The sequence below is a fragment of the Vicugna pacos genome, chromosome 9 (assembly GCF_048564905.1).
Source record: "Vicugna pacos chromosome 9, VicPac4, whole genome shotgun sequence".
NCBI classification, from domain to species: Eukaryota; Metazoa; Chordata; class Mammalia; order Artiodactyla; family Camelidae; genus Vicugna; species Vicugna pacos.
Genome location: NC_132995.1, coordinates 11,538,160 through 11,560,957, shown reverse-complemented (window position 1 = coordinate 11,560,957; position 22,798 = coordinate 11,538,160). Strand labels below are relative to the sequence as shown.

Sequence of the window (22,798 nt, the reverse complement as noted above, 5' to 3'; positions counted from 1 at the left end):
ACAACTGAGGCTGTTTTCAAGAGGACACCAGCCCTAGCCAAGATCTTACAGCAAGGACATGAGCGCCCCCAAGTTGTAACAGTCTAATTGAGCATAGTCAACCCCCAGAACCGTAAGAGATAATGGTTATTGATTTAAGCCACTACGTTCTGAGGTGGTTCATTATGCATTAGATGATGAGAACACCTATGGAACAATCTGTCCTTTCTCCAGCTGATGGATATTGGGTTGCTCCTAAGTTTATGCTGTTACAACAGTGATTCTATGAACATTCTTATACATGTCCTATGTGCACATGTAAGTTTCTCCAAAAGGGTTACTGCTGGGTTGGAGAGTATGTCATCTTCAGTTACACTACAGCCTATGAAACTATATTCCAATATGGTGATACCAACAAACATTCCAACAGCAGTATATATACTCCTATTACTGCAAATCTTCCCCAACTTTAATTTTCTTTGCCAATCTACTGGGCACAAAGCAGTCTTACTATACATATATCCTTTTGTACCTTATAATTTTGTATTGTTTGCATGAATCAATTCAAAATAAACATTAAATGTATGCTAAGAAATTACTCCTTTTCTGTTTTAAGCATGTTTTATATATTGGAGTTCCATATTAAGGTGACATTTTTTAAAAGGAGGTATTGCTCCAGTAGCAACAAGCACATCTTGTGCCTAGACCTTGGTTTCTAACACTGTTTTACAGTGAAAGGAACTGGAGTTTCTTGTACAGGACAAGTCTGAAGGCTTTGTAGTGCCAGAAAGTAAGGAAATGTTAAGAAAACAAATTTTTAAAACCCTAAATCAACCCCACAATAATGAAAGTCTGTCAAAGGGACACAGGAGCCAACTGAAAGAGTGCCCAATGGCCAAAGCTGGAATAATGTAACCAACAAAATAAATATAGTATTGGATTACAACCCGAAGTACAAAATAAATATCCATGAATTGGGGGAGGAGGGCATAGTTTAGTGGTAGAGTGCGTGCTTAGTATGCATGATGCCCTGGGTTCAATTCCTGGGACCTCCACTGAAAATAATATATAAATAAACCTAATTACCTCCCCCTGACAAAATTTTTAAAAATCCATGAGTCCATACTGATAAAAATAAATGATTGAATAAGGTAATGAATAGAAAGAAGAGACAAATCTCCCTTGCAGAATAATTCCCAGTAATTTACATCAGTACCTTGCCCTCAAGAAGGTGGAGTATAAGGACCCCACGCCTCAGGGGACTGACTTCTTTTCAAAGCGTCCCATATGGAAAGGGAGGAAGAAGTTTAACTTGACAGTAGAGAAACCTGACAGAGGATGACCAAGCCAGGTGATCAAGGGTAACATAAAAGCGATAAATCATGTCAACAGCATGCAACCTAGATACGATGCAATAAAATGGTACTTTCCCTATGAGCTCTTCCTCTGAAAAACATATAACCCCAGTCTAATAGTGAGACAAACATCAGATATCACAATTTGAGGGACATCCTATAATATACTTCAGCATATTTCAAAACTTTCGAGGTCATCTAAGACAAGTCTGGGAAACTGCCATAGCCAAGAGGAGTCCACAGAGACATGACAACCCCTTATTTGTGGACATAAACGTTTGGCAACATAATGCTGTCAAATTTGACAACATAAATCTAATACAGTATCCTGGAATAGAAAAAGATATTAAAACTAAGGAAGTCTGAATCTGTTATGGGCTCAAGTTAATACAAATGTACCAACAATGGTTTGTTAATTGTAACAGATGGATCATATTAATGTAACATGTTAGTAACTGTGAATAACAGGGGAAACTGGATATGAGATATAGGGAAACTCTGTACCAAGCATATTTCTTGATTGTTCTATAAATCTAAAAAACAGCCTGTTATCAACCGAAAGAGGAACATGCCAAAGTACACAGTAGTCAAACTGACAAAAATTAAGGATAAGGAGAATATATTAAAATCAGCAAGAAAAAAGCAACAAATAATATACAGGGGAACTCCCATACCGCTATCAGTTGATTTTTCAGAGGAAATTCTACAGGCCAGAGGGAAATGCATAATATATTTAAAATGATAAAAGGCAAAACCTTACAACCAAGAATACTCTATCCAGCAAGGCTCTCGTTCAGATTTGATAGAGAAATCAAAATCTTCACAGATAAACAAAAGCTAAAAGAATTCAGCACCACCAAATCAGCTTTATAACAAATGTTAAAGAAACTTCTCTAGGTGTCCAACCACAAGAGACCAAAAAGAAGAAAGGGGGAAAAAAAGACCTACAAAAGATTGCTTTGGCAATTCAGGGTCTTTTATGGTTCCATATAAATTTTGGAATTGTTTGTTCTAGTTCCATGGAAATTGTCATGAGTATTTTGACAGGGGTTGCATTGGACCTGTAGATTGCTTTGGGTAGTGTGGCCATTTTGATAAAGTTGAGTCTTCCAATCCAAGAGCACAAGATATCTTTCCATTTATTTGTATTATCTTCAATTTCCTTCATCTGTATTTTACAGTTTTCAGAGTAGAGGTAAGTTTATTTCTAGGTATTGTATTGCTTTTGATGCAATGGAAATGTTTATGCCAGTTATAAAACTCTGGGTTTTGAAATGCCCCGCCCCCTAAAAAGTGAATGAAAGGCTGCAAATGGCAAAATATCCTCTTTTGTGGGTGAGTTGTATTCCATTGCATAGATGTGCTACATCTTCTTTATCCATTCATCTATTGATGTGCACTTAGGATGCTTCCATGTCTTGGCAATTATAAATGGTGCCACTGTTAATGGCCAGGTGTATGTATCTTTTTGAATTAATGTTTTTGTTTTTCTTAGGTTTATGCCAAGGAGTGGAATTGCTGGGCTGTATGGTGGTTCTGTTTTTGTGTTTTTGAGAAACCTCCATATTACTTTCCATAGTGGCTGCACCAACTTACACTCCCACCAACACTATACAAGGGTTCCCTTTTCTCCACATCCCTGCCAACATCTGTTATTTGTGTTCTTTTTGATGATGGCCATTCTGACAGGTGTGAGATGATACCTCACTGTGATTCTGATTTGCATTTCCCTGATATTAGTGATGTTGAGCAACTTTCCATGTTCCTGTTGGCCATCTGCACTTCCTCTTTTGGAAAAATATCTTTCAGTTCTTCAGACCGTATTTTAAATGGGCTGTTTTTTTGGTTTGCTTTTTAACTGAAGTACAGTTGATTTAAAATGTTGTAATAGTTTCTGGTGTACAGCATGGGTGGACTTGGAAGGCATTAAGCTAAGAGAAATAAGTCACAGACAAAGACAAATACTGTATCACTTGCATGGGGAATCTAAAAAAATACAACCAACTAGTGAATATAACAGAAAAGAAACAGACTCACAGATGTAGAGAAGGAACTAGTAGTTACCGGCGGGGAAGGGAAGGGGGAGGGGCAAGATGGAGGTGGAGGATTAAAAGGTACAAACTATCAGGTAAAAAATAAGCTTCAAGGATGTGCTGTACAACATGGGGAATAGAGCCAATATTTTATAACAACTACAAATGGAGTATAACCTTTAAAAATTGTGACTCACTATATTGTGTACCTGTAACACAGAATATTGTACATCAACTATACTTCAATTAAAAAAATATGATATTGTAAAATAAATAAAGTTAAAAAAGAAAATAGCCTGTTACTAGGAAAAAAAAAAAAAGGAGGCATTGCCTAATTGAAGAAATTTGCGAGGGTCCAGTTTGCTGTTCACAAAGCAGGTAAAATTCCATGTAGGTAAGAGTAAGGCCTTCAAAAGCAGGTCTGTAAGAGCAGCACTCACAAAACTAAGCTTTGATTCCCAAAGGAGGGGTCAAGGTGGCCGCCACCCAACTCCTGGCCCATCTGAGCAGCACCAGGCTCGGGTACTGGAGGAAGGGGCAATGAGGCTGGCTGGCCTGGCCCCGGGCTGCCTGTCACAGCCACTGCAAGTTCCCATCTTGCTTTAACATCCACTGGTATGAGCTACCAGCGGGGGTGATGTGTCCATCCAAACAGAATCACCCGCCTGGGCTGGCCCAGATCGGGCTCTGCGATTTAGCAGGAGCCCTGGGCTCACTGCACTTCCACTTCCACGTGTTTCTGGGACGAGACTAGGAAGTTCCTGCCTTTCGTGGTACTGCCCTCAACCTGAGGACTCGACAAGTCCATCAACTTAGCACAGCACATATTTTATACTTCCTGGCACTCAGGTGGTGGTCAGTATTAACCCTTAGCACCCCCTGATTCACCTCCTCCAGCAGTCTCCAATTAGAAGAGCCCAGCTGCTCTTAATTCCTTTCTGGGATGGGGTGATGTATGCATAAGTAAGTCATCTAAAGAATGCCAGTCATCTTGGGGGAGAGCCTAGGTCAGATCTGCTATTGACCCAGTATCAGCATTTGCACTGAGGTGATATAATCAGAGTTCTTCAAGTTAACCCGAGTGGACCCCACATGTGAACAAGGTTATCCACTGCAGCACGACTTGTAATAGCAAGGAACTGGAAACAACCTCAATTCCCTTCCAAAAAGGACTGGTTAAGTAAGCCAGGCCGTTAATATGCGTGTGTGCTCGTGTATGTGTACCACGTGCTCCTCCGGTTGTATGTATGCATGTGTGTCTGTGTGTACGCACACACACAAACACACCTCTGAAGGGTTTCTCAAGACACTGGTAACATTGGTGGCCTCTGAGGAAAGGACGGGGGAACTAGGAGACTTAGGAAGAGACTTCTCACCATGAAGCCCTTTGTATCTTTGCATTTTGAACCGTGTGTATGTACTATTTATGCTCAAAAATGTTTCATAGAACCAGAGAAAAAACAATGGATCCCTGTGGTTCACAGCTGTTGGGGCTGGTTTGGGGGAACCACCAAATCAAATGGGTGGGACACTGGGGCTCTGGAGAGGCTGAGAGGCCGAGGAGGTGTCCGGCTCCGGTCTGTCTGGCAGACGGTGGCTGGATGGACATGACTCTTAAGGCCTGATGCCTTCCGGAGCTGCAAATGCTCCTCAGGGTAAGTGGGTGGGGGCAGGGTAACACATACACATAGATGACTCTAGAAAATCCAAAACCACTATCCTAGGACCCCACCCTCTCCTCTCCTAAAGGGCCCTGTTTCAAATCAGCAACTGAGGCAATGCAGGGCAGGGGTTAAGGGACGAGGATCTCGGTCACCTCCCTGACGTCAAACCCAGTGCGGCCACTCACCAGCTGGTGAGGCCTTCAGTTTACTCCCCTCTGAGCGTCTGGAGAGAGAGCAAGCAACAAGACTTACCTCGTAACAGGTAAGCTGCTCATAATAAGTGAGCCATACATGTTTTTGTAATGTTTTAGTCCCAATTACACATCAAGAAATTACCCTGTGCTCATAAACTTAGTAACTGGAACTCTTCTAGTTAATTCTGGCAGTTGCTAAAATTATCCATGACGTGGAACTTGAAATTACTAGGGGGAGAGAAAGAGTTGATCAGCAAGGAAAGCGTGTATGGGTGTGAGCGCCTCCTTGTGGCCCTGATGTAAAAGGGCAGCCTCTGGAACCAACTTCGCCATCACTTGCTGTCCTGAGATTCAACCTCAAGGAGTCCCTCGAGGGTATGGCCTGGGCCCTCACCGGGAGCGGGGTCTGCAGCTGCTCTCTCTACCACTGTCCCTCATACTGAAGTCCGGCCCCTCACAGCGCAGGCCCAGAGCTTGGGACACTGGCTGACACACAGTAGCCTCCCAACACAATGTTACTGGAAAACTAAGTGGATGGTCACTTTGGGGGAACAAAAACAAGTCTGGAGATGGATGATATGGTGACGGTTATACAACAATACGAATGTACTAAAGGCCACTGAACAGGACACTTAAAAATAGTTCAAATGGTAAATTTTATGTTACATCTATTTCACCACAATGAAAAAAAAATGGATGAAGTCTAACCTCATCTTTACCTGCCATTAGCAACCCCCCCGCAAGCCCCCGACCACTCCTTTGCAATCTCCTTATCAGATCCTGTTCTCTATATGGGAAAAGGGCCCAACTCCCTTCCAAGCCCCCTCCTCTCTCTACGCCCTTTTCCAGCTGGTTATCACCAGGCCCTTGATGTTGTTCCCTGAGCACTCCCTGAAGCCGGCCTAGGTGGCCCCTGAGCACCAGTGGCCTGCTCAGCTCAGTCAACACGCTGAACACTGAGCACCCTCCTGCCCCCACCCTGTCTCCCAGCCTCCCCAGCCTCCTGTTTCCACAAACAGAACCCTCCTCTAGATGCTCGAGTCCCCCATCCAGGCGTGATCCACACCCCCATCTTCCCCATGCCCCAGTGTCCAGTCCATCCTCATGGAGAACCCTGCTCCCCCTCCTCCGAAGCGCACCAGAGGTCCACCCACTCTCCTCCCCACTCCACCACCTCACCCCACGCTGCCTCCCTGCTCCCGCCCCTGCCCTCCCAACAATTTGTCCTCCTCACAGTGGCCCAAGCGATCTTCATAAAATGCAACTCTCATCATCACCTTCCCACTTCACACCCTCCCAAACTCCTCAATGCTCCTGGGAGGAAGTCCAGATCCCACAGGCCACGCTGGTCTTCTCTCTGGTCTTTGTCCCACCTCAGGGCCTTTGCCCCTGCTGTTTCCTTGGCCTGAACACTCGTCTCTTGAACTTCACATAGCTCAGCCTACAAGTAACCTCCTCTGAAAAGCCTTCTTACCCACAACATCCAGAGGCCCTGGTCACTTTCCCTCATACCTCTGATTCTTTGGGCAGCGTGATCACTTTACTGCCCATCTCCCTGGCTAGAGAGGTCAGCCCCGCGGGCATGGGTTTGTCTGCCTTGCTCACGGATGGATTCCCAGCTCCTGGAAAAGGTCTGGAAAAGCCCTCATGTGTGTGGGGAGCCTGACCCTCAGAGACAGAGCTCACTGCTGTGTGGGCGCCCCCGCCCACACTATGCTTCGTGTGAGACACAATCCTGTGACTCACCCTGAAGGAGGGGAGGGAAACAGTTTGAAAGTCACAAAAATATATTAAAACAGCTGTTTTCTTCTTTTTTGGCGCTGATCTCCCTTCTCAGTGCCCCTGATCCACCACCCGCCACGGCCTTTCAGGGAAAAAGATGCCTGAGCAGGTGCCCCAGCCGCAGCCCGGGGTCTGGGGACGTCCCTCCAGCCTGGGAGTGAGGGCGGCTAACAGTCTCTACAGGCTCGACGCCACCGCCGACGGGGCCGCTGGGAGGCCGGAGGTGCAGGAGGGTCAGGCAGGACGCAGCGGACAGTCGGGCCTTGCCACGGGGACAGAAAACAGAAAAGAAATGAACAGAGTGAAGAGAGGAAGAGACAGAAGTTAAAGCAGCGGTGGGGGGGGCAGGGAGGGAGGGGAGGGAAGGGAGGAGTCAGCGGGGTGGGGAACGAGGGAGCCCCTCCAGGTGACACTCACTCTGGGTGACAGGGAGGCCTGGGGTTTGAGGCAGCAGATGCTGCTGAGGGAGGAAGGGGGATGGAGGAGAGGAAAAGGGCACTTGGCACTTGGAGAGGTAGACAGGTGAGTACCGCCAAGGCCATGGTCAGAGAGGAGGGAACAGAGGACAGGAGAGAAGGGAAAGTCCCAGAGCGGCAAGGCCGGGCCACGATGACCACCTCAGACTCAGAAAAACTGGGTGAATCCCCAGAAAGCTCAGGCCAGCACAATGTCTGAGGGAGACAAGCAGTGTCATCCAGAAGCCGGCAGAGAGGGGTGGTGCACCCTCGCTGAAGACTCTGACGGAGCCGGGAATCTGGACGGGGGCCTGTGCCCCGCCCTTGGGCTAGAAGGTCCTGTGGCCCAGTCTTTTGAACACGCTCACAGAGCCCGCGTGGTCCATCTGGGCACCAAGGCCCTCGCTGGAGCTGCTCCCCCGGGGCCCCACCAGAGTCCTCTTAATGGTGACCTTGACCTCAGCCGAGGACTTACTCTTGGTGCTCGTGACCTGGCTGTCCTGGGCCTCGGGCACAAGGGCAGTCTTGCCCAGTCTCTGGATGACGCTGACTTTGGATAGGGCCTCCGGCTTCCTCTCAAGCCCAGGTCGTGAGGAAAGGGCCAGGCGCCGCAGCGTTGGGGCAGCGACCGTTGTCGCTGAGCTTGTGGCCTTGGCTTTGACAGTTAGTGCGGGCTGGGGACTGGCTTTGGCTGGGGTCTGGCCTAGCTTCTTCAGGACCCCAGCATACTGCAGGACAGAGCTGCTGCTGTCATTGTCACTGTCCCAAGCCAGATCCTCGTCCGTCTCTGGGGTCGCCCCCAGGCGGCTAAAGACTCCTGTGGGCTGTGGAGGTCAGAGATAGGACAAGTGAGTCACTTAGTCACTCAACAAGCATTCATGGAGAACTCCCTCATGGATGCCTGGCCTCACAGAGCTCACAGTTGGGAAAAACACCTGTTGGTGACATGCTAGACAGTGGTGAGAGCCATGAGAGGGCAAGTCCAGGGAGCTGGGGGAGCCAAGAGGAGGCCCCTGCCCTGCCTAAAGTTCGGGGAAGGCTCCCTGGAGAAGGAACACCTGAGGTGAGATCTGAAAGTTGACTGGAAGTGAGTGGGATAAAGAGGGGAGGAGACAGGGAGGAGATAGGGAAGAGTGTTTGGGAGGGTCTACAGGTGAACATGAGAGCAAAGAAATATTTGGTCATTCACTCGACAGACAGACATTTTCTGAGTCCCCACTCAACACCTGGCCCCATGTTGGGCAGTGCTGGGGACCCAGTGGTGCAAGACAGGCCCGGCCCTGCTCTTGGGCACCCACAGTCCAGTGAGGAAGACAGACATGATGTCGGAAATGACATGAGTAATTCTCTAATAACAATAGTGCTGTGTTCTCTGGAGAACAGCAGGGGACAGGGAAGCTTTCTCTGAGGCATCAGCATTTAAGTCAGGCCCTCGAGGCTGAATTAGTAAAGAGTGCCGTCCAAGTCTCAAGTCAGGAATAAGAATTGTATTTACAGCACCCTCACCGTGTGCCAAGCTCTTTCCATGGCTGCATCTTCAAGCCAAGTGACCTGAATGTTATTCTCATGCTCATGGTGAGATTGAGGAAATGAGAAAAGGCCAGAGTGGATGAGCCCTGGTGAGCAAGGAAGGAAATGCAGCTGGGGGCTCTGCCAAAATTAATCAGAGGTGCCATTTGAATATGCTGACCGCGCACGTGATCTCACTCAGTCCTCACGACCACCCTGTGAGGTGGGTCCAATACAGAGCAGGAAACTGAGGGACAAAGGGCTTAAGTGACACGGTCAAGGCCACGCAGGCAGGCAGTAGCAGAGCCAGATTCACACCTGGCAGCGGGCTCAGGCCATGTCTCCCAACCACATGCCGTGCCTGGGGCCTGAGGGACTGCAAGCAGAGACAGGAAGAGAGGGCCTCATCCTGGGCACAGTGAAAAGCCTCTGAAGGGTTTCTGGTGGGCAAGGCCGGGGAGGGGCCTGTCCTGCGGGCGCACATGTTGCTGCTGTGGGAGAAGGACTGGAGGGGTTCACAGGAGCTGTGAAGGGACCAGCGAAGAGGCCCCACCCCATTAGTACAGAGAGAGGGGGCAGAGCAGGAAGAGACACATGGCGGCATCAGAATCACGACTGCCTGGGATGGGGTCAGTGGGGCACCCAAGACAGGGCCCAGGGAAGGGTTTGCTTTGGAGGAAGACGCTGAGGCCAGTTTGGGACGAGGTGGTGGGAGGGGTCCAAGGGTGATGTCCAGGAATCTGCCAGACCCCGGGGGCTGGAAGTTGGGAGACAGGTCAGGGTAGCAGACAGACAGGGAAGTCGCCAGTACAAAGAAGGGCACTGGGCCTGGAAAGTCGGGTAAGACGTGGTGAGATGTATATGGGAAGTGTCAGGAACAACTCTTAGGGGAGACAAGAATGTGAGAGTCCTGAGTGGCTCCCCCATTTCCAACTTACCTTATTCCCCGTTGTGGTGTCTGCCTTGGTCTCGGCGCCGAGGCGGTCAAACACTGATGTCCTGTGGAGACCTGGGAGGGAAGAGAGGCCATCAGCCAGCACCTTCCAGGCGGCCCATGTGTACCCAGGCCCAGCAGAGCACCAGGCAGACAGGGAGGGGACAGCATGGCCAGCTCAGACCCCGGGCAGCTCTGGTCCAAGCAGGCACAGACTGGGCCGAGTTAGGTTCTGTGCCTGTGATGTTGGCTAAGGGCAACCTTAACCCACACACTTTTGGCTGGTGTCAAATGTGAGAAGTCAATTCAAATTGACACTTCTAGTCCTCACACCTTAGTACAAATTCATGAAGTGTGTGCAGGAAGACTTCTTAGTCCCTACTGGTTCCTTTCACTCTTTCTTGGGTCATGGCCTCTAAGAGAACCTGATGGAATCCTCTCCCTAAATTATAGCCTAGATAGCCATCAACAGGAGAATGTTTACTAAATTATGATACAGAAGTACTACGCAAATATTAAATGACCATTAAAAATAACGAAGCAGATTAACATGCACTAATGTGAAAATATCTCAGTTAAAAAGTTGTAGAAAAATACACGTAGGATGATGCTATTGGAGCTTAAAAAGGAAAGAAATGCCCAGGTATATGTGTAAACATACAAATCGGTGCATTTACGTTCCTAATTGCTGGTCTGTAAAGGTTAACGATACATGTGGGATATGGGAGTGAGGGGGGAGTTTATTTTTCCTTCTTAAGCATCTGCTGATGTTTTTCCATGAGAACACGTGCAATGTTCTAAGAGGAACATTGTAAGGAAGACCACCTCTGCATTACCAAACATGAAGCCCAGCTACGGACTGAGTCTACCGGACCCCTCTGGCTCAAAGAGACAGTTCCCACTGTTTTGGGCACCTGCCCTCCGCCAGGCTCAGTCACTCACTTAACAGGCAGGCCAGCACTGAATCCACGCCACTGCCCCTCCGGGAGGAGGCACTGGAGGAGCCCTTCTAAGCTAACTACAGGGTGAGAGGGCAGAGGTGGTGATGCATCCCCCTCCTCTGCAGTCACCTTTGCTGTCCCCTGGGTCCAAGGTCCCCCGGATCCCATCAGAGCCTGCATTTCGGCCAGTGCCTGTAGGACGTGACCAACCCTGCAAGATGCAGCACAAGGGAAGCACAGTCTGCCCCCAGGCAAGCCTCTGCCAGGCCCGTACCTTTCGCTGCCTGCTGCTGCTCCAGGATCTTGCGGGTCCGGGGGGTGGTGCCTTTGGGCATGTTGATAATGTACTTCCCCTCCATCTCGGCAGTGACCCGGCGCCGCTTGGTAGGAATGGTCAGGCTCTCCTCCTCTCTGCGGGCCAGGGCTGCTGGGGGAGGAGGGGATGGTGAGCATCTTCTGGGATGGAACGTTCTCCTGGGGTAGGGGCTGGATGCCCTGCAGAGGGCACACATGTGCCTTTATCTCCATGTGTTTGTATGACTGGAATCCCTTATCTTCCCAACCACCCCGTGGCCGCTGACTGACCACTGAGAAACTCAGGGGTGTGGGCACAGCGGAGTCGCAGAAGGCTGTGGGGCCTCCCAGGCTCTCTGTGGCTCTGTCCCTGCTCGCCTCCCAGGCCAGCCAGAATCCCCTCAGATGGGGAAACTGCTGGGCAGTGGAAAGGCCATTTAGAGAATGGTTTCACAGGTGTAATCACTTAAAAAAAATTAATCGAGCTATATACTTACAATTTGTGCATAAGTAAATTACACCTCAATTAAAAATAAATCTCAAATGTGCTGAGGGGTAAGACAGCCAGTCCCTCCCAGGCTCCCCATCTTTTCCATACTTTAGAAATGAATCTTAACTTTCTTGCTCATGGCACACAAATGGAGAGGTCAGAAAGAGAATGAGGCACTTTCAGACACATATGGCAGAAAAGGAGCACGTGTGATGGAGGTGGACAGGGCTAGGCGGGGCTGGGCGTCAGGATAGCCCAGCCCCCTCCCCAGGCCTCAGTTTCCATTTGTGCCAAGATCATTGCTGTGGGGACGCATCCAACAAAAACAGGAGAGTGTGACGGACAGGAGGAGGGCTTGGAAGCCCAAAGGCCAGAGTCCCATTCCCAGCTTACAATCTGAGACCTGGAGGAGGAATAGCGGCCAAGCTTGGAAAAGTCTGCAGAGAAAGAAGGCTCCGGGAGAAGGGACCATCCAGGCAAAGGCCTCACGATGGGAAGGAGCCTGGAGGGAACCTGAGGCAGCGAGCAAGCCTGAATCCCCACGATGCAAGGCCCAGTAGGGCCATGTGGGAAGATGATTTTGTTAATGGAACAGTAGGAAGCCCTGGAGAGTTCCAGACAAAGGTGTGAAAGGATCAGATTAGAGGCTGTAAAAGATCCCTCTGGCTGCTAAGAGGAAAGGTAGCTTCTTTACCTTTGACCCCAGGCATCAAGCACAGGGCCGGGCACCAGTGCGGGGCTCAGTGAACATCTGTTAAAAAAGACTGAGCTACCCATAGTCAACAATACTGTACTGTACACTTAACATTTTATAAAGAGGGTAGATCTCATGTTAAGTGTTCTTACCACAAAAAAATAAAATTTAAAAATACGAAAAGACTGACCCAGCCACTGAGTGAGAACCGCAGTGCACCCTCGCTGCTTGAAGACACCACCTCACGTGCTTCTGACTGTCCTCTGGGGAGGGCAGCACCAGCCCCATTCTACAGATGTGGAGAGGGAGGCCCACAGAGGTGCAGTGACCTGACCAAAGCTGAACGCTGTGGATACCTTGTGGCCTTCAAAGCACCTTGCGAGGTTGGGAATATGTCCCCCGGATACCGTGTGCCAACCCACATTCCTCCAGCTCCCCACCAACCTGCCCAAGTCCTCTCACCGGCGGCCTTGGCACTCTTTGCTGCCATCTTGTTGGACACAGTGACGGAGATCTTGGAGGCGCTGGTGTCCGGCCGCCGGGGGGGAGTGCCGGGTGGGGAGTCGCGGTTCAGACTGTTGGTGATCATTCGGGAGGCGGCTGTAGGGAGGAAAGAGGAGTCCAGCAGGGCAGGAATAGCCCACCACTCCCTGCCCTGGGGGCCTCTCCAGAGGCCCAGACCAGGTTGGTTCCCATCACACTTCACCCATCAGTTACCCATCCCTGCACAGAGTTCTTCCCTCCCCTCCCCCTCGGCCGCTGGTCTCCAGGATCCTCTTGGCCCAGCAAGTACACATCTCCTCAGGGTACTTGCTGTTCATCTGTCTGGCGTGTGGTCCCCCAGTACCAACGGGCTTGCTCTGTCTCTTCACTCAGGTCTCCTCTCCAACGGCATCTCCTCAGAGAAAACTTCCCTGACCCCCACCTTGATCTTAACCGCTTCTACCCTCCGCTGGTGCTTTCTTTTTCTTCAGGCCGTTATTACTGCTTGACATTAAATTACATTTGTTTACTGGCAGCCTCTCCCACAAGAATGCAAGCCCCATGAGGAGACACTGTCTGTTTATTGCTGTGTTCCCAGTACCCGCCACGGCCTCTGGCACTTTGTAGCTGTGTCCCCTTCACCACTAGCGTGTACCAATGAAGGAAAGGAGGCCTGAACAGATGGCACTCACCACTAGCCGTGCCTCGGCGAATCTCGCCTGGGAGGGGGCTGGGGCTGCATGGCACCGACTCAGTGGCAGCTTTGCACATGTCCTGCCAAAAAAAAAAAGGGGGGGTGCCCAGGTTACCATGGGGGAAGGGGCATGAGCTGGGGGAAGAGAGGACCCAGAAATCTGAGCAAAACTTGGGAGGCAAGGGGAAAATCAGAGCCTGAGCTGTTTGAGAAGAGATTTCAAAACCTTTCACTCCTCACCATAAAAAGCATCAGACAAACCCAAACGGAAAGACATGCTACGGAACAGCTGACCGGTACTCTCCAAAACTGTAAAAGTCACCTCAAACCTGGGAAAACTAAGAAACCACCCCAAATCAAAAGAGACTAAGGAGACATGAGAAGTAAATGCAACGTGATGTCCTGGAACGGAAAAAGGACATTAGTAGAAAAACTGATGCAATCCAAATAGTCTATAGTTTAGTTCATAATATAGTGTTTATAGTGTTTATAGTTTTGAAAAATGTACCCTGGCTATGTAAGGCGTCAACATTAGGGGAAGCTGGGTGAAGGAAATACAGAAACTTTCTGTACTACTGTTTGGACTTTTCGAGAAATCCAAAATGGTTCTCCAATTTAAAACCTTAAAGAGAAGAAAGAATTTTACTCAGGAACCTCAAAGGTAACTCAGAAAATGTCCCTGGCTTGAGAAAGCCCTCACTGCGGGGTCTTGTTCTGGATGATGGATGATGAAGGCCTGTCCCTGGGATGGAGGGAGCTACAAAAATTGATGAGAACAACCCCAGCAGCCACCATCTGGTAAAGCAGAATGCTTGAGAGTGCACCTCTGGGGCAAGTTTCCTCCTCAGTCAAGTGGAAGGAGGAGTAAATGAGCTAATATGGTAAAGGATGGAGACAGGCCCTGGCAGGCCGTGGCAAAGGCTTGTAAGTGCTAGCAGTCATAACTAAAGAAGCTCTTCACTCCCAGCCTGGCACTTGGTGCCACATACACTACAGGCAGATGGCCACAGCTACCCTACATGGCAGGGGTGTGTGAAAAGCCTGTTTCAGAGACTCGGGGAAGTGGAATCACTAGTCTAAGGTCACTGTAAGTGGAGGGACCACGAATGGAACAACCATGTTGTTGATCAAGTTACCAACTGGGTCCCGCACAGGAAGCTCCTGTTCTGGGGACAGAGAAGAGTCCTGGTCAGTGTAAATATTATGAAAAAGATGAGAACTAGTAATAATAATAATGCTTACAGACAGCCTTTCCTGAGGCCCTGATGTTTGCACTGTCCTAGATCTTTGTTTTAACTTAATACTTACCACCACCCTGCAAAATAGGTTTGTCTATGTGCATTTTACAGGTGGAGCAAGTAAGGCTCAGAGAGGTTAGGCAATGTACCCAGTGTCACACAGCAATAGTGAAACCAGCCTTGGAACTCAGGTCTTCCTGCCTTTGCTTCCAAGCCTCCCTTTGGCTCTGCCACTGCCGCTCCATCCCACCCCAGACCCAGGAACAGGGGTGTCGAGCAGAGCACCCACCTGGCGGTGCACCACCTTGGCATGCTTGAGGATGGCGATGATGTCACCCACCACAGTCACCCCGAGCTCATTCATGATTTCTTTGTTGAGATCTAGCAGCATGCTCTTCTGGATCCTGCAGGGGAGGGTCTGTGGTGAGGCCACAAGTGGGCCAGGTGAGTGAGCCAGCCAGCTCCCCGTCTCCCCTCCTTTCCCCAGGTTCAGCCCCGTCCCCTCAGTGGCATTACCTGTTATCCACAAACATCACGGCGTAATTGACAGCAGGTCCTGGAGGAATGCCGGCTTCCTTAAAGAACTGGATCCACTCAGAAGTGGCTGGCGGGGGGCGGGGTGGACAGGGCTCATTACTCACATTATTCTCATTAGAGAACAGCAGCAGCAAAACCACAAGAGCAGCAGCTCCCACAGATTAAATGCTTGTCCAATGCCAGGCCCTGGGCTGAGTGCTTCCCATGCACAGTGGAACTAAGCCAGCCTGACGATCCAGTGGGTTAAGCAGTGTGGACGCCCCCCACTTAGCCAGTGAGGAAACTGAGGTGAGGAAAGGTTGAACAACTCGACCCAGGCCACACTGCTAACAAGAAGCAGACTCCCCCAGCCCTGGTGCCTCCGGACTGCCCTTCTCCTGACAGCTCTGTCCTGCCCTCGGGCGTGACCCGCAGTGATCATCCCCCACGTGGGAACAGTGACTGGTTTGGGGGAGCCAGGACTCTGGGTTCTCCGCCCCAGTCCCCATCAGCAGGCACAGGCCCCACAGGGTAAGGATCCACAGGTGGAGGGAAAGGAGGGTCGCAGAGCTGGCCCTTGGCGTCAGCAAGCCCCCTCCCCAACCCCACTGGAGCAGGCTGGCCTCAGAGTTGGGGGCATGGAGGTTACGAGTACAGCCTTTCGAGCTTGGGTTCAAATCCTGGCTCTGCCAACTCCCGACTGAGGGACTTTGGGCAAGGTATCACTCAGAGCTTCGATTTCCTCAGCTGTAAATTTGGGATAATACGTTCAACATGTAGGAACTGAGCACTTGGCACATGCCAGGTCCTGTCTGGGGCACTAGGGATACCACAGGGCACAAGACAGAGTCCCCTCCCTCATGGAGCTGGCATCCTAGTGATAACCGCAGTGGCGTCCTCGGTCATTGCGTGGACTAAAGAGAGAGTCCACATAAAGGGCTTAAAAGGCACCTGGCCCAGAGGTTGTCCTCAACCACTGCAGCTACTATTATCATTGTTATTGTGTTATTATTCTTGGCCTCTCAGGTGTGACCTTCAAACTGACCCTAACCTATCAGGCCAAGTGTTAGATAAGATTATTGGTTCCAAGTAAAATTTTTTTTCACATTTTAATACCTCTGAAACTAGGATTACCGCACAATTGACGGTGTGCTGCATTAACTGGCAACATTTTTTCCTTCTCATGCTACATAACAGTACATTCAACAGTCCATGCTACTTTAGATAATTAGAAATTTGGTATTCCTATGCCCATTTTGCTGATAAGACAACTAAGGCTCAGAGCAGGGAGAGACACGTTCTGGGTGAGGCGCTGCATGGGTGGCGGTGCAGGGCTCAGGCACGTCCTCTTCCGAGGAGGACCCTGCCCCGCCGGCCACCGGTCTGACTCCCCGGGCCTGAGACAAGTGAGGAGCTCATGCCCTCAGGACTTCCTCTACCAGACCAGAGGAAAGGGGGGCCTTTTCTACTTTGCCCAGGTACTATCCACCTGTCAAGACGAGGAGCCCTGGGTTCCATTAGCCAAAAGCAGGACCCTCTGTCTAAGTATCAAAACCTATCACATAATTGTTCCATTTATGTGACGTGCCCAGAAAAGGTAAACCTGTAGCAATCTGTAGGGACAGAAAGTAGATGAGCAGTTGCCAGGAACTGGGTGGGAGGGCAGTGAGGAGAGAGTGGGTATGCAGGTTTTGCGGGGAGTGATGAAAATGTTTCGAAACTGATTGTGGTGTGATGGTTGCATAACTCTGTGAACACAGAGTATAAAAACCATTGAATTGTACACTTTAGTGAATTGTACCTGAATTAAACTCTTATTAAGGGGAAAAAAAGCACCACATAGGTTGGGGGTAGCTAGCTGCCTGCAGCAAAGTCATGGAACTGCAGAAGTCCCCATGTCCTGCCCTCACCATCATTTCGTGTCCTACTAAGGAGGAAAATCTGCTGCCCATTAAATGATCATAAGCACCAGCTGTAAGATGCAACCCCCACCCTTTCAGACATATTAATATGGGCCACAGTGTGTGTCTTGGCCTCAGTGAGGTGTGTATTGCTGTAGACACCAGGAGAAACACACCAGAATATTCACAGCAGCTTGTCTGCAACAGGCACAACCCAGAAACAATGCAACAGCCCCTGACAATAGCATTGATAAATAAATCTGTATCAGTACCACAGAGCAGTGCAAAGGAGGGAACCACAGCTACACACAGCACTACAGACGACTCTCAGACATCGCTCGGAGTAATGGAAGCCAGAGACACAAAAGAACACACGGCATGATTTCATTCATGTAAGTTCAAAACCAAGTCTATAGAATAGGAACGTTTTCATTAGTGGTACAACAATAAAGAAAGGTAAGGAGAGATTATCACTAAGATAAAATAGTGGTTTATTCCATCTGGAGAAGGGAGGGGGTCGGGATTGGGGTGGAGCCCTCAGTGGAGGCAGGCAATATTCTGTTTCTTGACCTGGATGGTTAGAGGAGGACTGCACTTTTAAAACCTTTTTATTGAACTATAATGTACACACACAAAAGTACACACAAGTCGATAGATTTTCATAAACCAACACACCCATGTAACCAGTACCCAGATCAAGAAACAAAATATTTCCAACATCCCAGAAGCAGCCCCCTCCCCCCACACTACCTCACATTCCCTAAGTCGTCACTTCTCCCTGCCTCGCAAGGGCCAGCAACACCTTCTAGTAGTATAGATTGGTTTTGCCTGTTTCTGTTCTTTATATAAACGGAATTGTAAAGGAAGTACTCAGATGTTTGCGTTTCAATTGCTCTTATGACCACACAAATATGTTTTCTGTGCTTTTCTATATGTACAAATCTCCAAACATTTAAAAGCTACCAGCTAACCTCTGTGGTTTGGCAATCCCAAAATACAGAGTTTAAAGACAATGTGATGGTTAAGGCTCATGAGATTAATAACAGCTAACACTTGCTGAGAACTATGCCTAAGATTTTACATACCATAACCTCCTTTCTCCTTACAACATTCCAGGATGTAGGGAGTGTTAGTATCTCCATTTCACAGGTAAGAAAACTGAGGCTCTGAGAGGCCATGTGGGAGATCTACTGGACTTTAGAACTCAAGTTCTTTATAGCCAAAATATGCTGTCAGGAGACCAAGATACCGAGAGGAGACGGGTAGGCCCTGAGCAGGCCCTGGCCCTGCCTCCACGTTCCTCAGAGCACAGCTGTTCCTGCCAGTGACCCAGCCTTCCCTCCCCTCCCCTGTCCCCCCAACCAAGGTCATGCCTCAAAAAGGGCAGCGGGGAGAGGGGAATCGGAGAGAAGACTCACCCATTGTCACTGAGACCATTGTCTCCCTGGCCGTGACGCTGTTCCCTGGAGCCTGGAAGAGAGAACAAGGGGAGAGTGCCTATGAGTTGCCGCCGGCGAAGTGTCTGTCCCTCTCTCGCTGCCTGTCTGTCTGCCTGCCAGAGGAGAGTTCCTGGGCTGGGGGCTCACCGCCCAGGAATAGCCTGGAACAGCTGCCAAGAAGTCAGCCTGGGGCAGAGCTGCCACCACAACTATCACTTCTGCCTGGGACAAGGCCCAGGGACAGCGAATGTCCACAGCGCCAGTCCCACACACCTCCAACGTCTCTGGCTGGGATAAGGGAGGGACAGAAAAAGGACATCCCCTGCCCGAGACTTTAACCATAAAAAGCCATCCATTCATCTGTTCAAAAACCACTTCCTGAGAACCTACTGTGAGTGAGGCACTGCTCCAGGAGCCAGGAATTTTGAGGTGAACAAAAACCCAGAGCTTGGCACCTAGTGGGGACCCAGGAAAGGGGGAGACAGACAGTCAACAAGCAAAACACTGGACAGTATCAATATCATGTGTCAGAAAGCCCTGAGCATCAGGGAGGAAACGTGGAGAGCCTGGGAGGGAGGGCTGGCCATTTCCAATGGACGGTCAGGGAAGAGCTCTCTAAAGTGACGTTTAGGGACCCAAAGGCGGTGGAGGGGTGAGCAGTGCAATTTTATAGAGAAAGAGTGTTCCGGGAGAAGGTACAGCAAGTCCAGTGCCCTGAGTCAGGAGAGCATCTGGCACATCTGCAGGGCGGCAGGCAGCCTGTGGGGTGGCGGTGGAGAGAGTGGGGAGGCGGATGAGAGCAGCTGAGGGCAGAGAGGTGGGGCACCAGTCAGGAGGGGCCCCAGAGAAGAAATGGAAAACCAGTTTTCACCGAGATGAGATCAGCGGGTACCAGAAAGCTGATAAAGACATATTAGCATCAACGGTGACGTTCTCCTAGGCGTGAACAGCAGTGTTGAACGAGAACTCAAAGAAATCATTTCCTCACCTGATGATTCGATGCTATCTGACTCCAGGACTACCTGGCCCACACTTCCCACCCTAGCCCTCCTCCTCCTCTCCTCCTCTGGTCCTCATCCTTCACTCAGCTCCCTTCTGTCTGCTCCAGCCCCCAATTCTGATCCTTCTCGTCCAGCCTGCCTCCACCTCCTCTCCAGGGCAAAGAAGGCCCCTGGCCAGCCCCTATCTACCTACCATCACCCACAATCTGCCCCTTCCCACCCCACACCCCCATTTGATGGTATAACAGAGATGGTAAAAGAGTAAGGACTCTGGAACCAGACTTGCAGGGTTCAAATCTGGCTCCACCACCTACTAGCTGTGTGATCTTGGCAAGTTACTTCACCAGTCAGGCCTCAGTGTCCCCATCTGTAAACTGGGATGATACACACAACTTACCTTAGAGGACTGCTGTGAGGGCTGCATGAGCTTCTATGGACAAAGCACTGGAGAGAGCCTGGTGTGTACTAAGTACTCTACAAGTGCTGGCTCTTCTTCCCTGCCAGGCCTCCCTCCGCAGCCTTCCCACTAGCATCCAAGGGCTTCACCTGCCTCCCACATTTCACACAGAAAGCCACCTGTGCCTGGAATGCTTCCTCCTCCTGTCCCCCTGGCAAGCTCTCCTTCATTCTGCTTGACTGCCACCTGCTTTGTGAAGCTTTCCCAAAGTCCCCAGATGTGAGACTCTCTCCGCCACTCTCAACGAGGGTGATGAACATGACCACAGACATCACCCCACCCTGTACATGGCTCCAGAGATCCCCTTTCCCTTCTGGATTTTACCAGTGGACAAAGACAACACAACCAGCACCTCTCAAAGAGCAAGGGAGGGAGGGGCTTCGGTAAATCAGACAGAATAACGACTCCTCACATACCAAGCACTCGCTGTGTGCCGGGACCAGCATCAGGCATCATGTTGGTGCCTCACAACCTCCCCGTGTGTGAGGACTATAATTAGCTCCATTTTAATCAATGGAAAAAACCGACTCATTGTGGTGCAGTCATTTGCCAAATGCCACATCTAGCAAGCAGCTTTACTAGGATTCAAAAACAAGTTCTCCCTGATTCCAATGCCCATGCAGTAGCTCCTGCCGCATGTTTATGTGCCAGGCACTGAGTACGTACACATCACAGTGACTCCTCACAACCACCCGCCGTAAAAAGTAAAAATGCTATCCACGTTACAGAGGAGAGTAGCAGGCCCAAGGTCACACAGCAAGTAACTGCAGAGCCAGGACTTGAACCTAAGTCAGTCCAATGGCTGCAATTAACACTGGTCAAGAGATTGCTATGAGCCAGGCACTATGGTCTGTCTTCACAAAGTCTCAGTTAATACTTATGGGGTGGGTGGGTATAGCTCAGTGGTAGAGCACATGCTTAGCATGCACGAGGTCCTAGGTTCAATCCTCAGTAAACATTAAAAAAATAAATAAATAAAACTTATTTAAACAATACTTACTAGAAGCCTTTAAGTCCTGGAATCTTCCCACTACAGCTGCAGAATTCCCTGCTGGATTCAATTTCCTCTCTCCATCATTAAAAGCCCATCTCCAGTGCTGAATTTCTGAATAGTGGAAATTGTATAACATTAATAATAGAAAAATGATAGCTCCCAAAATCCAAGTAATTACCATGGACCCTTAGAAGGCTTGACCCTAAATGGTGATTTTACCACTTCCTAACCCTGACTCTGCGGCAAGTGGCTTAACCTTTCTGGATCTCATTCTCCTTAACTATAAAATAAGAATGATAGGAGTTACTGTACATCAACTATACTCCAATAAAAAAAATGCTAGGTGTATCTATTCTTAAAGTGCTTAGTGGGATTAAATGAGTTCATAAATGCCAAGCCCTCAGAACTATGCTCAACCCATTATGTATATGCGCATTAAATAAAATAAATGTATCTTCAGTGAGTTAGGGAAAGGGTAGACTTGCAACTGAGTTGATGTCAGTCATGGGCAAAATGTGAACTGAGAACAGAGGGTAACTTGACAGGATCCATGGTATCGGACAACATGGCATCACATAATACAAGTTATTCCCTTTTCAATTCTTTCAGTTTCTGTCTACAGTATAATAGACCGTTCTGCTTCCGTTCTTGGAGTTCAGTTTAAGTTTCCCTTCTTCTCATAGCCAGCAATGTAGTTTTCCATTAGGGTAGCAATACAAATTTCCTTTCTCAAATGGATTAACTGAAGGAAAATGCATCAGTGGTTGAAAGAAAAAGGAGAACCTAATACTATGGGATTTGGTAAAACTGGTCAAATAGTGGCAGGATGTCGATTTGCCTAACTCCAGATTCCAAGTTTTTCCTGTTCCTGTCCCTGAGCTTCCTCCTCCTCTCTACCTCTCTGTCTACACCAATGACTCTCAGAATCATTATTATAGTCCCAATCTATTAAGCTCCTACTCAATACTGTGCTAGGCCCTGTGTTAAAGACTTTACACGTACACTTCATCAGCATCCTCACAATGACTCTGCTATTGGGACTATTAGCCCTCATTGTATAGGAAAACGAGGTTCTAATAGGTGAAGGCATAGGTCCACTGCCACAAAGTGGAGCTAGGACTTGAACTGAAATCTCTTGGCCCCCAATTTCATGCTCCCACACCCAGATCTTCCACATCAAGCGCAAACATCATCATCAATACTAACAATAACAGTATAGTAACTAAGTGAGCAGTGTGCCAGGTGCTGTGCTAGGGGCTCCAACATGCACGAGCTGACTTCTCACTCCAGCCCATAAAGATGATGCTATAGTCAGAAGATGATGCTATAGTCAGATTCTGACCCCCATTCTACAGAGGAGGAAACTGAGGTTCAAAGAAAGAAGTCACTCGTCCAGAGCCGCACAGAAGCGCCAGGACTGACTTTGGAACCCCGGATGCCATTCATCCCCACCTCATCCAGCCCAGTCCCACCAACGTCCCGGACCCGCGCCTCACCTGGCCCTCCGGGCCCGCGCCCACTCGCGCCGCCCGCCCAGTCTCCCGGCGGCGCCAACTGTCAGACCCTCCTCCCTCGGCCCGGCAGCCCGCCCCGGAAGCACCGCCCTCGCCGCCGGAAGCCGGGCTGACATGTCGCCCCGCGGCCGCTCTAGCCCGCAGGAGAGCCACCAGCGAGAGCGCAGCCGCAACCCTCCTGTGACCGCCTGCTGTCTCCCAGGCGCTTCCCTCCGCCCCGCGCTGGCGAGGAGCGCG

The 22,798-nt window shown here is 49.6% G+C and overlaps 1 protein-coding gene across 6 annotated transcripts; it reads right to left on the bottom strand.

Annotated features, from left to right (window-relative positions):
• Positions 1-6,994: 6,994 nt before the first annotated feature.
• On the bottom strand, positions 6,995-22,670 carry C9H19orf47 (chromosome 9 C19orf47 homolog). 6 transcript variants are annotated; one of them, XM_031681784.2, is made up of 11 exons: positions 22,544-22,670; positions 21,054-21,158; positions 18,575-18,626; positions 15,256-15,343; positions 15,029-15,143; positions 13,500-13,581; positions 12,769-12,924; positions 11,121-11,273; positions 9,910-9,980; positions 7,938-8,286; positions 6,995-7,269 (listed from the first exon to the last, which is right to left on the bottom strand). In XM_031681784.2, exons 3-11 carry the CDS (start codon positions 18,591-18,593, stop codon positions 7,175-7,177), a joined length of 1,128 nt encoding a protein of 375 aa, XP_031537644.1. In that variant the 5' UTR covers positions 18,594-18,626; positions 21,054-21,158; positions 22,544-22,670; the 3' UTR covers positions 6,995-7,174. The 6 variants fall into 6 exon arrangements, with proteins under 6 accessions (XP_031537644.1, XP_015104056.1, XP_031537646.1 ...); XM_015248570.3 differs by having other exon boundaries at positions 11,121-11,270; positions 12,787-12,924; XM_031681786.2 differs by having other exon boundaries at positions 6,995-8,286; positions 15,029-15,157.
• Positions 22,671-22,798: the final 128 nt, after the last annotated feature.

Bases quoted from the DNA above. Each gene is read 5' to 3' on its own strand.
- C9H19orf47 (XM_031681781.2), bottom strand. The intron at 15,144-15,255 runs GTAATGCCACTG...CCTCCCCTGCAG, and splicing joins GTGATGTTTGTGGATAACAG to GATCCAGAAGAGCATGCTGC. The intron at 11,274-12,768 runs GTTGGTGGGGAG...CTCCTCCCCCAG, and splicing joins CGGTGAGAGGACTTGGGCAG to CAGCCCTGGCCCGCAGAGAG.